This window comes from Staurois parvus, unplaced genomic scaffold, assembly GCF_062004578.1.
Source record: "Staurois parvus isolate SC_StPar_1 unplaced genomic scaffold, SC_StPar_1.0 ptg000574l, whole genome shotgun sequence".
NCBI lineage: Eukaryota > Metazoa > Chordata > Amphibia > Anura > Ranidae > Staurois > Staurois parvus.
The window spans coordinates 1,091,347-1,107,572 of NW_028318370.1; the positions used below are offsets into that span (position 1 = coordinate 1,091,347).

Consider the following 16,226-nt stretch of genomic DNA (forward strand, 5'->3'; position numbering starts at 1 on the left):
TATGACGTCCTACCATTCTCACTGCGCATGTGCGGCTCAGGGAGCGCACAGTGCGGCGATCGCCGGTGCGCTGTGTCCCTCGGACACAGCGGATCACGGAAAGAGCCGAAGATGTTGGCTTGGTCATGTGATCAGCTGTGTCCAATCATAGCTGATCACATGTAAATAGGGAAATGCCGGTTATCGGCATTTATCTCCTCTCAAGCTGAGAGGAGAGCCGGTAATCGGCTTTCCGCAGAGGGGACATGTGCCCTGATGATCAGTGTGGCCCCAGAAGTGCCACCTGTCAGTGCTCATCAGTGCCACATCAATGCCACATATCAGTGCCTACCAGTGCACATCAATGCCACATATCAGTGCCCATCTGAGCTGCCTTTCAATGTCACCCATCAGTGCCAGTCAGTGCCACCTATCAACGCCAACCAGTGCCACCTATCAGTGCTGCCAATCAGTGCCAGTCAGTGTCGCCTATCAGTGCGTATCAGTGCCAGTCAGTGCCGCCTATCAGTGCCAGTCAGTGCTACCTATCAGTGCCGCCTATCAGCACCATATATCAGTGTCATGTATCAGTGTCATGTATCAGTGCTGCCTTTCATTGCCCATCAGTGATGCCTGTCAATGCCCATCTCTGCAACCTACCAGTGCCTCCTTATCAGTGGCCATCAGTGCCACCTATCAGTGCCCATCACTGCAGCCTCATTAGCACACATCAGTGAATGAGAAAAATCACTTATTTACAAAATTGTATAACAAAAACTAAGAAAAAACTTTTTTTTTTCAAAATTTTCAGTGGTTTTCGGTTTGTTTAAGAAAAAAAAAATCCCAGAGGTGATTAAATACCACCAAAATAAAGCTCTGTCACAAAAAAATTATAAATATTCCATATGGGTACAGTGTTGCATGACCGCGCAATTGTCATTCAAAGTGTGACAGCGCTGAATGATGGAAATTGGCCTGGACAGGAAGGGGGTATAAGTACCCTGTAGGCAAGGGGTTAAATAAATACACCCCATAGTGTTTTTGCAGGTCGAATATTATTCATTCAGAAAAAAATAGAGTGCTTTGAAAAAATATCACATTATGACCACTAGATGGAGCTGCTGATCTTAGTAAAGAAGTATTCTGTTAGAATAATCATCAGCTCCATCTAGTGGCCATAAAGCAGTATTTTCCTGATTCACTCCTTTCTGTATAAATGAATAGCAATCAACCTGGATCTAAAATAGCCTAGTCACATTCTGTTTTCCCACGTTTGCACAAAACAAACATACATGCAGGCAGGCAAGAATGAAACTTCTTTTACAGGGGATTCTTTTTGTATATTTTTTTAACCTGGAGACAAGGTCGCTTTAATGGGAAAATAAGGGGGAGTATTTATCCAAAGCAGAGTTATTCACCCTGTGAAACCATGTGCATGAGTGGTGACAAAGTCAAATGTTATTTAGCTATTTTCTCCCCAGGTTGAATGTTATTCAGCTATTTTCTCCTCAGGTCGAATGTTATTCAGCTATTTTCTGTCCAGGTTGAATGTTATTCAGCTATTTTCTGTCCAGGTCGAATGTTATTCAGCTATTTTTTGTCCAGGTTGAATGTTATTCAGCTATTTTCTGTCCAGGTTGAATGTTATTCAGCTATTTTCTGTCCAGGTCGAATGTTATTCAGCTATTTTCTGTCCAGGTCGAATGTTATTCATTCAGAAAAAAATTGTGATTTGAAAGAAATTACACATTATGACCACTAGATGGAGATGACGATCTTAGTAAAGAGGTATTAATTTCTTATAATCATCAGCTCCATCTAGTGGCCACAATGCTGTATTTTTCTGATTCACTCTATTCTACATGAATGAACAGCAATCAACCTGGAGATAAAAATTGTCAAATAACATTTTATTTTGCCCCCATTCAAACAGAACAAATGTGCCGTTTCACAGGACAAACAGCTCTTTGAATTTTTAATAGACACACCTATAGTGATTTTGTATAATTTCTTCGAGGCTAAAAGATCGAATTTTAGTGTCAGATGATATATAATGTTAAGATATATGGCCTGTCTTCATCTTACTTTCCAGAAGGTTGATGACATCTATGTTTAGGCATCATCCAGGGTCAGCATTTACTTTTCAGACAGTATATTCGTCCTGTTATTTGTCACGCTAGTGCTGGTGTAGTGCCTTTATGATACAGTCTGTGCTGTGTGAACACATATTGTATTACACAGATCAGCCCCTGCAGCATCCTCTCACCCTGTGACAAAGTTACAGTGTATAGTCTGGTCACTGGGAGAGAGGATTATAATTAACCCTTTCCCTACCGGCCACTTATACCCTCTTCCTGCCCAGGCCAATTTTTAGCTTTCAGTGCTGTTGCACATTGAATGACAATTACCCAGTCATGCAACACTGTACCCTTATGAAATGTTTATCATTTTTTCCACACAAATAGAGCTTATTTTTTGTGGTATTTAATCACCACGAGGGGTTTTATTTTTTGCACTTTAAATCGAAAAAAAGAGCAAAAAATTTGAAAAAAAAAGTTTTTCTTTGTTTCTATTATAAACTTTTGCAAACAGGTACTTTTTCTCCTTCACCGATGTGTGTTGATGAGGCTGCACTGATAGGCAGCATTGATGGGTACTGACAGGTGGCACATATGAGGCGGCACTGAAAGGCAGCACTGATAGGCACTGACAGGCGGCACATATGAGGCGGCACTGATAGGCAGCACTGATGGGCACTGATAGGCTGCACTGATGAGGTGGCACTGCTGGGAATTGCTGAGGAGGCACTGATGATGCTGCTCTGATATACAGCACTGATGGGCACTGATAGGCTGCACTGATGAGGTGATTCTGCTGGGAATTGCTGAGGAGGCACTGATGCTGCTGCTCTGATATACAGCACTGATGGGCACTGATAGGCTGCACTGATGAGGTGGCACTGCTGGGAATTACTGAGGAGGCACTGATGATTTTGCTCTGATATACAGCACTGATGGACACTGATAGGCGGCACTTGTGCCACTCACTGGTGGCATTGACTGACGGCACTGATTGGCAGGCAGTGATGGGCACTGATGGGTGGCACTCAGGGACGGACTGACCATTCGGGCACACGGGCACTGCCCGAGGGCCTAGGGTCAGTAGAGGGCCCCATGAGATGCCCCTGGTATCATTTATAGGCTTTTTTGGGTGTGCTTTGAGTGTGGGCAAGGACACAGGGGCCCCATGATCCCCTATTGCCCGCGGGCCCCATGAGTTGTCAGTCCGACCCTGGTGGCACTGCTAGGTGACACTGATGGGTGGCACTGATGAATGGAATGCCTCTATGGCTCTTTGAACAATAAAGTTTTACTGGCTGAATGAGAGCAATGATTGGCTCGATGTTGTGTTGAACGGTGTTTGGTACATGTGAGTGAAACTGGGGGAGAGAAGACTGAGGAAATACTTCTCCTTGTCTGCAGCAGACTTATGACATATTTTTCCCAGATTCCTCCCATTGTTATTTATGCACGTTGGTTGGTCGACTTTAAAGTAGAACAAATCCTACATCATCGGTGCCCCCTGCATGAAATGTATTGCACATCAGTTTATAGATGTGTAATGCCCTCTAGGTTAGCTAGGTTTGTTGTTTTTTAGACAGAGGCTGAGTAGCAGCGTGGGAGGAGTCAGCCTGTGAGTGAGGAAAGAGTTCAACTCAGGACAGGCTGGGAGGTTCTACAGGTCAGGGCTTCTGGAGCCCTTCCACCACTCCAGACACTGGAGAATTTTCTGGAAAAGCGGTGGAGGAGGAAAGGAGGCCCAGATCTGCATGTTTGAGGGACCCTGGCCAATCCTCTAGCAGGAAGCAGGGCATGGTGACCAGGGAAACCCTCAAATATGACAAAGCCTGGGGAGCAGGGGGAGCTGGGTGGAAGATGGACTGTGAGGAAGGCTGGAGTGTGGAGCCTGGGAGGGGGCCCCAAGGAGGGGAGCCTACCTACAGGCTGGTTGCTGGACAGGAGGATCTCCACTGCCTAAAGTCTCCTGGGGAGGATATCCTGAGCAGCAGGGAAGGAGCATGCCCAGTGAAAGGCCTGAAGGCAGCCACCAACCCACCACACTGACAGGACGGGACAGTGTGAGTACTCCTACACCCCCTGAGCCAGATAAGGGCGAAGGTCACGTGCAATACCCAACTAGTTCTCATCTGGGACTGCTTAATTGAAAGCTTCTGGGACTTCTTGCTCAGGGATACTCTCAGTACAGCTGGTGGGAGAGGAGGATTCATTCAAGGTCTGAGGAGATACACCAAAAAGGGACTACAGCGCTCCGTAAAGGGACTTTGCTTAATTTTTGCTAGTCCTTATTTTTTAACATAGTTTGTCCTCAAACTGTTCCTTGGGCATCCTAGACCCCATCCAAGTTGTTAAACCCTAAATAAAAACAACTAAACACCAGCTCAAGGACTGTTTACTGACTCAGAAGGTATAAGTGTGGAAAATGCATGTTGCCTGGCTGTGCAGAGCATAAGGGGATCCAAACCCAATCCAGCAGCCCTTTTGGAGGTAGTGCTACACATGCATAAACATTTAAAATATACAATTGAAATGGACTACAAATAGTTTCCCCTTCCCCATTCCTTTGGATTTCCAGCCTGAAAGGTAAGAGCCCAACTGAATTTATTTTTTCAAAATAAATAAAATTACCCATACCCATTCCAAAACTGGACTAAGGGCTCAAGCCACAGTCAAGTCAGGCATTACCACATGTAACATGTGCTCAGCGATGTAGAGATATCACAGAGGTTCCTTTTTTTTCTTGTGTTCTTATCTGCAGGTCAGAACTTCTTTGGTCATTTCTTTAATTGGGGTGGCACATGGTTTGCACCCATGGCCGTACCTTTTTTCTGTATCCACTAGCCCACTCACACACACTCAATATTTAAATCAAATATCTAATAAAAAAAAACAAGAACATTTTTTGTGCATAATTATTATATCTCATTTATTGTGTGTGTTTTTAGAAGATCCAAAATCCTGAACTGATAAAAATAATGCATAAAAAAAACTGAGTTTTACTAATGACATTCAAGATGGCAATAATCGGTATGTGGAAACTGTGTCGTTGTGGAGTTCAGAAATCAGCAAACTGTCAAGATTGTCACACAGTTGAATCTATGGAAGCTTGAGTTTCAACAGCATTCCATTCATTTTTGCATTTTTTTCAGAGATCTGTTTCACAAACTGTAAGACAAAATGATCCATTTAAAATAGATAATCTGATATTCAGCATTGTTCTTCTTTACAAGCAACTTTGTAACAAATTCAAACAATTTCAACATACATCTAAACTCAAGAGCAAATATATATTGTTGCAGCCAACCAGTCCTTAGATGTGGAGGCTGCACTATTTTTCTTTCTGTATGCTAAGTACATTTTCCTCAAGTACAGAAAAACATTAGTGGGAGGAATACCAGGCGAAAAGAAAGGAAAAAAAGCCTGAAAAAAAGAAAATTAATGCAGCCACCACATGTAAGTTGTCATTTTTGCTTTTGGATTTAGAGATAAGGTTAATAAAAGCAGAGTAACATGTCAAAATACAATAATACATCTAACCATAACCCCACATTCCTCAAAACCTTCCCATATCCTCAATTATACCCAAACTATTCAAAATATAGACTTCAGGTATATGTCTGGTAGAAATCAGCTAGCGTCAGCATAGTTACCGAGCGTTTGAATAGACAGTAAATAAAAGTAATAAGGCAGACTTTATCCTGCAAAAAAAAAAAAATTAGAGTGTATGATCTTAAAGACAATAGCCACAAATATTGTTCAGTGGCTCTATAGAATGTAAGCAGCTTGATTAGACCATGCCATAAAAGGGAGAGATGAAGGCATGTTTACCTTGAAATTAAATTAGAGTGTATTATCCTGCTTTTAATTAGTAAACTGCCTTTTATTTCCTCCATCAGCTCATCCCCCACAGCTATTACCTTTTGTATCACTCAACCCTTCCTCCTAGATTGTAAGCTCCCAGGAGCCAGGTCCTCTGTTTCCTCTTGTACCAAATTGTATTGTAACTGTATTGTCTACCTTCATTTTGTAAAGAGCTGCACAAACTGTTGGTGCTATATAAATCCTGTATAATAATAATAATATAATTATTTGAGAGACAATAGCCAACACTGTACAGTAGCTGGACAGTGTGTGTACAGCTTGATTAGGCCACAATGTAAGAAGGAGAGATTAGATCTATCTTAAAATACACATTAGAGTGTATTACTTTAGAGGCAATAACCACATATATTGTACAGTGGCTGGAGAGTATGTAATTAGGCCATAATGTAGGAGGAAAGGATGAGGGAGTTTTTATCCTGAAATAAAAAATAAAATGTATTATTTTTAAGACATTACCCACACATTACCCTCAGTAGCTGAGGAATATGTAAGCATCTTAGTTTGACCGCAATGTAAGAGGGAAAGACAAGGCAGGTTTTATCCTGAAATAAAAATTTGAGTGTAACTTTTCAGAAGACAATAGCCACAAATGTTGCACCGTGGATGGACTGTATGTAAGTAGCTTGGTTGGGCCACAGTATAGGAGGTCAAGAGTCAGTTTTTATCTTAAAATAAACATTGGAGTGTATTATCTGAAAGACATTAGCCACAAAAGTGTGCTAAAATGATTCAGCTCTAAGTCAGTTTGCATGGCTATGGCGGGATTCGGAGAAGAGGAGGAGGTAGAACAAGGAACATATGTGACAGTTGCACACAGATGAATGCTTTGTGAGCCACTCAACTACCCCCTCCACGTGCACTGGCTCCATGGCATGGACACCCTCAGAAAGATAAGACACAAGTGTTCTGCCTCTCAAAGGTGTGATGCAACCTCCGCTTTGTCCTAAAGAACCAATAGGCCTCTACTACTTCTGAATGCAGAACCTATACCTCTCCCTTTAGGCCTGCCTGACCTTTTTAATAAAGGGGACCGCCCATGTTTAATGTCGGCTATGGCAAAAAGGGGAATAAGGATGTGTTTTTTTTTGGTGCAAGATATATTTACCACGCAAGTACGTGTTGATGTGCTGCAAACAAAGAGCAGTTTTACTTGTGTCAATAACGTGTTCATGCTGTTGACCCCCTCCCCCCCAAAAAAAGACCCAAGAAAAATAATGTGAGAAAACTGCAATAAAACCTCAAAAATTACTGCAGAGAGGGGCCCAATAGCAACACAGCTGTTGAAGTTGGTATTCTTAGAAAGGGATATTGGGTCAATGCGCTCCAAAACACGAGATTATACATTAATATGCAGTCCACCACAATGCAATTCACAGTAATAAATCATAATACAGCATTGTATAGCAGTAACTAACCCTCCCTGATCACAAACTATCATCTCTCCCTCTCTATTCCTAATAGACGTGCGTTTCATTCCCAACCGAAATTCGGACAAAATTTTCCTTATTTGGATGTATCTGAGTTTCCAAATTATAATAGTAACAAATTTAAATGAATCAGAAATAACAAAATTAAATTTCATCTTAAATAACAAATTTGAATTGAATTTGGAAACAAAATTCAAAATGTAAACATATTGCTGACTATTGCTAATGTCCTCCAATGACTGTGTGTATTAGTGTTAGAACATAGCCATCTTCCAGAATTCAGATTTAGAAAACAACAGGATAAAAATAGAATAGAACAGAAAATAAAAGAATAAAATAGAAAATAAAAAAGAATAGAATATAAATGAATAAAATAGAATAGAAGATAATAAAAAAGAATAGAATAGAATAAAATAAAATAAAATATAGAAAGAAGAGAGTTGTTCTCCGAAATTCAAATTTCAAAACTCAAATGTAAAAAAGAATGAAACAGAAACATTTGAGTACTGTACGTGATACTTTTTTTATTTGCACTAACATACAATTTTGAGCACAAGCTTTTGGGGAGTGTCCCCTTCTTCAAGGTCCAAGCAGTACTCAAAATTGTATGTTAGTGCAAATAAAAAAAGTATCACGTACAGTACTCAATTGTTTCTGTCGCAAATGCACTAATACGGCTACAATCACCTCAAGCAAAAAGAATGGAAGAAATTAGAAAGAATATAGCCTTCTTCCGAAATTTGATTTTCAGAAAGAATAGAATAAAATAGAACTGAAAATAAAAGAATAAAATAGAAAATAAAATAATAGAATAAAATAGAAAAGAATAGAATAGAAAATAAAGGAATAAAAGAGAAACTAATAAAATAGAAGAGAAGAGAATACAAAATAATAGAATAGAAAGGTATAGAATAGAAGAATAGAATAGAATAGATATAGCTGTGTTATGAAATTTGAATTTTGAAAAGAGTAGAATAGAATAAAACAGAATAGAACAGAGAAGAATAACATAGAAACTACAAGAATAAAATAGAATAGAAAGGAATAGAAAATAAAAGAATAAAATGGAAAATAAAATAAAAGAACAGAATAGAAAAAATATAATAAAGTAGTAAAGAAAGAATAGAGCTTTCTTCCGAAATTCAAATTTATTGTAGAATAGAACCATCTATTCTTCACAATGAATTCAGATTGCTTTGATATTTTCGATTCAAATACTTCAAATCCATTGGAAAATGAATCTGGTCAAAAGCAAATAATCGAAACAAAACAAATTATCTTACAAATGCAATGAAATGAAAGAATCGATCTGAAGCAAAACTATTTTTTTCGTTCTGCACATGTCTAATTTATACACACATGGCAACATGTGACTTCTAAGAACTGGTAGCCCCTAAGAAAGCTCTGGTTATTGACTTTTCTAAGTCACCTAAACCACAATTTCAAAGCCCGGAAGCATATTACTAGTAGCCGAAGCCAGCACCTCATCCCTAGTTCCAAAGTAATGCCAGGGACACACCCACTTTCATTACCTCATAGGTCAATGTTGTGAGAGGCTCTTAAGAGTCAGGTTAAATAATCTCCTGGATAAAGAGAATCCAGCCTGCATATGACTTGTAAATTGCTCCTACTTATTTATTTATATTTTTTAATCAATATATGATACAACATTTTTAAGATGATAAATTTAACTTTGCAGTAAATGTTGCTTTTTGCGCAACCTACTGTATAAAGGAAAATGTGCATTAACAACCAAATCTTAGTTCATTTACATCATTTACCTTCTTCTTCTTCATCTGTTTGAGACTCTTGGGAATATGAAGCATGTAATACTTGCTGTGGCTCCTGCTCTTCCTGTGACTCTTGCTCTTGCTGTGGCTCCTGCTCTTCCTGTGACTCTTGCTCTTGCTGTGGCTCCTGCTCCTCCTGTGACTCCTGCTCTTGTTGTGGCTCTTGCTGTGGCTCTTGTTCTTCCTGTGACTCTTGCTCTTCCTGTGGCTCTTGCTGTGGCTCCTGCTCTTCCTGTGACTCTTGCTCTTGCTGTGGCTCCTGCTCCTCCTGTGACTCCTGCTCTTGTTGTGGCTCTTGCTGTGGCTCTTGTTCTTCCTGTGACTCTTGCTCTTCCTGTGGCTCTTGCTGTGGCTCCTGCTCTTCCTGTGACTCTTGCTCTTCCTGTGGCTCTTGCTGTGGCTCCTGCTCTTCCTGTGACTCTTGCTCTTCCTGTGACTCCTGCTCTTCCTGTGGCTCCTGTTCTTCCTGTGACTCTTGCTCTTCCTGTGGCTCCTGTTCTTCCTGTGACTCTTGCTCTTCCTGTGGCTCTTGCTGCGGCTCCTGCTCTTCCTGTGACTCTTGCTCTTCCTGTGGCTCTTGCTCTTCCTGTGACTCTTGATCTTCCTGTGGCTCTTGTTCTTCCTGTGACTCTTGCTCTTCCTGTGGCTCCTGTTCTTCCTGTGACTCTTGCTCTTCCTGTGGCTCTTGCTGTGGCTCCTGCTCTTCCTGTGACTCTTGCTCTTCCTGTGGCTCCTGTTCTTCCTGTGACTCTTGCTCTTCCTGTGGCTCTTGCTGTGGCTCCTGTTCTTCCTGTGACTCTTGCTCTTCCTGTGGCTCTTGCTGTGGCTCCTGCTCTTCCTGTGACTCTTGCTGTGGCTCCTGTTCTTCCTGTGACTCTTGCTCTTGCTGTGGCTCCTGCTCTTCCTGTGACTCTTGCTCTTGCTGTGGCTCCTGTTCTTCCTGTGACTCTTGCTCTTGCTGTGGCTCCTGTTCTTCCTGTGACTCTTGCTCTTGCTGTGGCTCCTGCTCTTCCTGTGACTCTTGCTCTTGCTGTGGCTCCTGTTCTTCCTGTGACTCTTGCTCTTGCTGTGGCTCCTGCTCTTCCTGTGGCTCCTGCTCCTCTTGAGGCTCCTGCTCTTCCTGTGGTTCCTGCACTTCTTCTACGGGTTCTTCTGGGACCATTAGTGTTGGATTTTTATAGCACCAAATCACTCCTGAGATGCTGGAGTCGAAGCAACATCCTCTTGAAATGCAGTCATCTCTAGGGATACCTCCAAAGCCACAGTCAGTCCGCTGATGTGGTTTCAAGGTGCATTCCGCTAGAAAAAAGTGAGATTCATTTTATAAAATAAAATAAATTCTCAAACTGATGTAAAATTATATCAATTTACTTTAAAGTGGTTCTAGAGGCTGAAGGGCCTACGTTCTTTGGGTCTTATAGACAAACAGAGGTGGCTCAGGAGCGAGTACGCACAAGTGCCCCCGGAGCAAGCTGCTTGCCCTAAAGGCACTCAGCTGGGGGAGGGGCCTGGAGTGCTCGTGTCCTTCTGAGTGCTGGAGTCCTTCTGACTTTCTGGCCCCCCACCCACCTTTCCCCACCACACTTGCCAGCAATTTCCCCTTGTTGAAATGATAGGTACAGTGGCTGTAATAGCTGTTTTTAAAAAACAGACTGCCTGTTTTTTAAAAACATTCACTGCCAATGTTTATAAACACTGTTCAGATGCCAAATAGAGAGAATCAAAATACAATTATTTCATTCATCTGCAGATAAAAGGAACATGTGTAAGGGTGTGGAGGCATGAAATACTGATGTGTAATGTTAAACTGTAATATGCCTGCAATATGCTCTTTGGTCAGTAGATGGCGGCAAAGTACAAGAATCGATTTTGCAGTGACTTTTGCTAAGACAAGATAAATGCTTATTTACCCTATAAAGTTTAATGAATACTAATTTAGGGGCTGAGTAGGACCCTCAGAAGGGTCATAGTGAACTGTAAATGCAGGTTTGAGGCTGCAATTAAGAAATGACTTACTGCATCACAAACTCTATGGGAAGGGGAGGAGTTCTGGAGCAGAGGAGGAAGTGACAGGAAGTCTGGGTCTGGCTGGTGTATGCTGAGGAGGTCTTGGAGAACCTGTGTGGGGCCTGGAAGAGGATTTACGGCTCACTGTGGAGTCTGGCGACGGCACCTAGGGGAGATTCACCACAATGAGACCAGGAAACAAGTGACTGTATGGTCGGGTTCTGGAGTGGATCAGGAAAAAGCACCAAGAGCCTGCCAGGGAACCGTAAGTGCGGCTTTGCCGCAGCACATTGCACCACACGTGGTCAGTGACATTTTTACCAGAAAGTTACAAGAGACACACTCCGCTTTCCTTTGGATTACAAATAGTATTGCGCAATACTTAGGGTGCACCCCAACATTATATCTTGCTCAGGAACATTCAGGCGCAGCCAGGCTGCTTTCTGGACATTGGGGAAAAGTCCACAAGTACGGGGTTAGTGTTAGACAGTATTATTCTTACTGTATGGTTATGCGCTGTTATCATTCTGTTTATGTATGCTCAGCTACATGATCACTATAACTGTTCAGTAAACATAATTGTTTTAAAAGAACCGCTGTCTGTGTCTGTGTGGCATCGTGTACCCTCTGAATCTGTGGGCACAGCCCTCGGTCTTCCTTCACATGCTTCAATTTACATATGATGTCCGTTAAAGCAATCTGACAAGTTTAAAATAAATGTGTTCCTATTAAATGCCTTATTAACCCTTATTTTATCCTGATCAGCCCTAATTATCTCCTTCTTACCCTTCTCCTCTTAACTAGTAATTTCCTGCTGATTCTTCTTATTAATATTTAAACTTTTTTATTTGTTTTGTTTATTCTTTTTTTTTTTTTTCGTAATGCATTAAAAAAGGGAAAACATTGGAGAAAAAACTTTGCAATGCTTTGCATCAGAGTCATAATTTTAGGGTCAATTTAAAATGGAAAATTCAAGAATATAAATTGTACTTTTTATCTACAGTAGCAATATTATTTTTTTAAAAGGATACTGATCAAAGAGGAAAAAAGGTGTGGGGTTTTTTTTTACGCTTTAGTACTCTTTTGTCTATAGATTTCATTAAAAAAAAATCATTTTTGAAAAACAATCTCACCAAAAGAAATGCATTGATTTGCTATTTTAAGTAATGACAAAGTTATTGTCACTTTAGGCCCATAGCAGATATGTAAAAACTGCCCTGATGCATAGGCGGTGTCCAGGTGTGAGAGGCAATGTGGTCAAGAAGAATGGAAAAAATCAGAAGCAGTAAAAAAATAAAATAGTATAGAGAAATAGAGAAAATAATTTCACACTGAAACATTGTAGCACCTGAATTGACCAGCTATGGCTAGATGTTATGGGGCATTATAACTTTATATATAATCTCATATTTAATATTTTTAATTGATTGTTAAGTAAGAATTTGTGGTATGGGCCCCTCTAGTAGGTAGCTAGCCTCAAAAATGAATACAAAGCCATTGCTTGATTAAAGTGTTACTAACATTTTGTAAAGCGCCGCGCAAACTGTTGGTGCTATATAAATCCTGCATAATAATAATAATAAACCCTGGAGCCTGCATTCACTGTATCTGGTCTCCACAGACCCTGCGTTCACTATATCTGGTCTCCCCGGACCCTGCATTCACTATATCTGGTCTCCTTGGACCCTGCATTCACTATATCTGGTCTCCCCGGACCCTGCATTCACTATATCTGGTCTCCCCGGACCCTGCATTCACTATATCTGGTCTCCCTGGACCCTGCATTCACTATATCTGGTCTCCCAGACCCTGCATTCACTATATCCGGTCTCCCCAGACCCTGCATTCACTATATCTGGTCTCCCCGGACCCTGCATTCACTATATCTGGTCTCCCCGGACCCTGCATTCACTATATCTGGTCTCCCAGGACCCCGCATTCACTATATCTGGTCTCCCAGGACCCTGCATTCACTATATCTGGTCTCCCCGGACCCTGCATTCACTATGGTCTCCCACAGTACACACAACATGGAAATGCAATTATTTTAGTAAATATAAGCTGCTAAATACCTTTTCTCATCAGCAGTTACAGCAGTCTTGTGACTTCTATCAGTGTTCAGCAGAACACGTGTTAAAGCGTGTAGGAGGAGTTTTCTTTCTGCTCTAGGAGGATGCAAAACCCCTGACCTCTGTCTGGACAGTGCTGATTGGCTCTGTGCTGATCACATGCACTCTCCCAAGAAAAAAAAAAACACTCTAGCAATACACACCAAACTGAGCATGTGCAAAATGTCTACGGTTCAGTCTGTCTAATCAGGAGATAAGAGGTGGTCGCTTGAAAAAGAGGAGGAACAGAGAAGAAAGAATCAAACAGCCTTTTTATACAATGCAGAGGATTAACCCCTTAGGTTCCACAGTGAGTATAACAAGCATGCTTTACTGCATATACAGACTGATTGTACTGTTGTGGGTATTCAGGCTCAGCAATATCCACTCTTAAAGTGATTGTAAATCCTCACCTTGTAAAACAACCCATTCAGTGTAAGATAGGAATGAAGGGCAAAACATCTGCGTATAGATGTTAAAAATACATTGTAAATACCATTTTTCCCTTTTACCCTCTGTTCTCAACTGCATAAGGAGCTTAGAGAGCTGTAGGAGGAGAAACAGCAGTACACTGAGCTTCCCAGTAAATGGCTAGGCAGGGGGGAAGGGACATGGTTACACCCCGAATGATGGCATTTTTTTCCTTTTGTACATGCCAGGACAAGTCTGATCGTTGGAAGAGAGCAGGCACAGCACAGCTAGAGAACTGACCACATTGTGCCTTCATGCCTAGGGTGGTCAGTTTTTAAGAAGGAAGCAATACAAAGAGAATAAGATACCTGTTCATACAAGTACATGGTACAGCAGACACATATCAGGAATATGAAATGTTGGGTTAACATATTCTTTAACAAAAATATCAGTTTTTGGTGAGAAAAACCTTAAGGAAAAATAATAAAAGACAGGAATGGGCAAAACTGAGAATTCTTTAAAATTATTTCCAAAATCCAGAAATTTTGGCAAGTCTTGCCAGTCTGGGGAAATGCATTGGAATCAATAGAGAAGACAACGTGAAGTTGTTTTTATGAGTGCAGTTGGTTTTACATTGCTCCTGAGGGAAGGTCCTTTCATCTATTCTGGACCTGTTCAGGCACCAAAAAATGGCTCCTCATTGGCCCTGTAATTTTACTTTTCTTTCCACACAAAAAAAAATTAAACAGCAAAAAAATGAAAACAACTGAAGCAACCCAAATCATCAAAAATGTAAAAAAAAAAAGTAAAAACAATAAAAAAATAAATAAAAAGAACAATAAATGAAATAAACAACCCTAATTGCAGAATGATTTGCATAAATGACCGGTACGATATTTTCCCAACAACACTGTAAACTGATCTCCCCTGCCCCTGTTTTATCTCCAGTGGACCCAGATACTTACACTGCACGGGGTTGGATGCAATCTGTGACACCTGGAGAAGAACCAAGGAGAGGCTCAGAATTACAGCCCCATGTAAAGCCATTTTCTTCGGTGCTTCAGTAGCTCACAAGAACACTCTGCTCATACGGCGCTGTCATTTTATAAACGGCCATTGTTTTGTCTCCATACAGAAGGCTGTTTGCCTAGGGAGCTGTTATTTTTCCCTATAATCCACATTATTTGGTCTCAGGGAAGAAGACTAAACACAGGTTTTCCCAGCAGATTATTGGATTTAGAAGTGTTTACTCATCTTTTACTTACAGACTAGAGAGAAACTTTCTGAATCTATTAACCTCCCTAGCGGTATGATTATTTCAGATTTTTGGTGCTGAAAGCGGTACATTTTTTTGCATGGAAATATGTATTTTTTTTATTGTAGGCTGTAATTTTTAGGAATAACTCACTGAAATCTGTCCGAACAAGAGTCTATTAAACATCCCGGGTATGATAAAATTTGAAACACAAAATCATAAATTATAATTTAATAAATAATCATAAAAAATAATAATATAATAATAATACATTTAATTCAATAATATAATCAAACCAAAAACACTGAAATTTGAAATATAGCGCCAAGTTCGCACATCGCTGAGCAAAGTCGCAGAATCGTTTTCAGTGTCTGATGAGGAATTTCCCCCACGAATCATTATCACTCAATTCTGCAAGTGGTTCTGATTTACTATCGCTGTTCTCTAGCCGGTCTAAAACCGCTTTTGACCTAAAGGGACGCTTTTTGGACGCCATGGACATTTCTCAGTTTCCAGGCAGAAAGAACAGTAAAAATGCAGGCAGGGCACAGGACAAAGCACTCGGGACAAAATGTATGTGAAATGGGTTGAAACAGCAATGTTTTACTATGTAAAATTTGTTTGGAAAAAAATGACATTTTTTTAAATTTTCCGGCGCCCGTACATCCCGACGGCACAGGAGCCGGATTCCGGCATCGGCCGGAGGAGATGGCCGGAGACGCTGCAGGGGACACATCGCGGGAGCGAAGGACAAGGTAAGTGCTGCAGGGACTTCCTATGCAGCGCCGCATGGTAAGCCCGAGTGTAGCTCAGGGTTACCGCTTTTGGTACTGACATTTTACCCCGAGCTACACTCGGGAATACCGCCAGGGAGGTTAAGTATGGCTGTAACTAGTGCATGTTTTAGAGAGTTAGGGAAGGTGCCAGAAGAGAGGGAGAGATTGAAGATGTGAGTTAGAGAGTGTAGAATAGAGCCAGAGGGTGACCGCAAAATTTGCGAGGGGACAGATGGTTAGGTGGGTGTTAGAAAAAACATTAGCAACCTTGTCAATAGTAGCGGGGTTGAACGAGGGAAGTATTGAGTGTACCTGTGGACATGGGTAGTTAAGTGAGGGAGATATCTGTACAATGGAGATTTCATCACAAATTGTATCAATCTTGTTTTGTAAGTGATTAGCGATCCCCAGGGCAGTAATTGAGGTAGTGGGTGGAGGTTGTGGAGGTTGAAGTAGAGAGTTAAAAGTAGAGAAGAGTTGCTGGGGATTGGATGAGAAGTTGTTAAAGAGAGT

At 41.1% G+C, this 16,226-nt stretch overlaps 1 protein-coding gene across 1 annotated transcript; it reads right to left on the reverse strand.

Annotated features, from left to right (window-relative positions):
• Nucleotides 1–4,955: 4,955 nt before the first annotated feature.
• Nucleotides 4,956–14,739, reverse strand: LOC149450433 (uncharacterized). The gene is made up of 3 exons (XM_089691893.1): nt 14,648–14,739; nt 9,148–10,455; nt 4,956–5,222 (listed from the first exon to the last, which is right to left on the reverse strand). Exons 1-3 carry the CDS (start codon nt 14,727–14,729, stop codon nt 5,203–5,205), a joined length of 1,410 nt encoding a protein of 469 aa, XP_089548019.1. The 5' UTR covers nt 14,730–14,739; the 3' UTR covers nt 4,956–5,202.
• Between the last annotated feature and the right edge of the window lie 1,487 nt (nt 14,740–16,226).

Bases quoted from the DNA above. Each gene is read 5' to 3' on its own strand.
- LOC149450433 (XM_089691893.1), bottom strand. From the start codon at position 14,729: ATGGCTTTACATGGGGCTGTAATTCTGAGCCTCTCCTTGGTTCTTCTC. The intron at 10,456-14,647 runs GTAAGTATCTGG...ACTTTTTTCTAG, and splicing joins TGCATCCAACCCCGTGCAGT to CGGAATGCACCTTGAAACCA. The intron at 5,223-9,147 runs GTAAATGATGTA...TTTGTCTTACAG, and splicing joins AACAGATGAAGAAGAAGAAG to TTTGTGAAACAGATCTCTGA.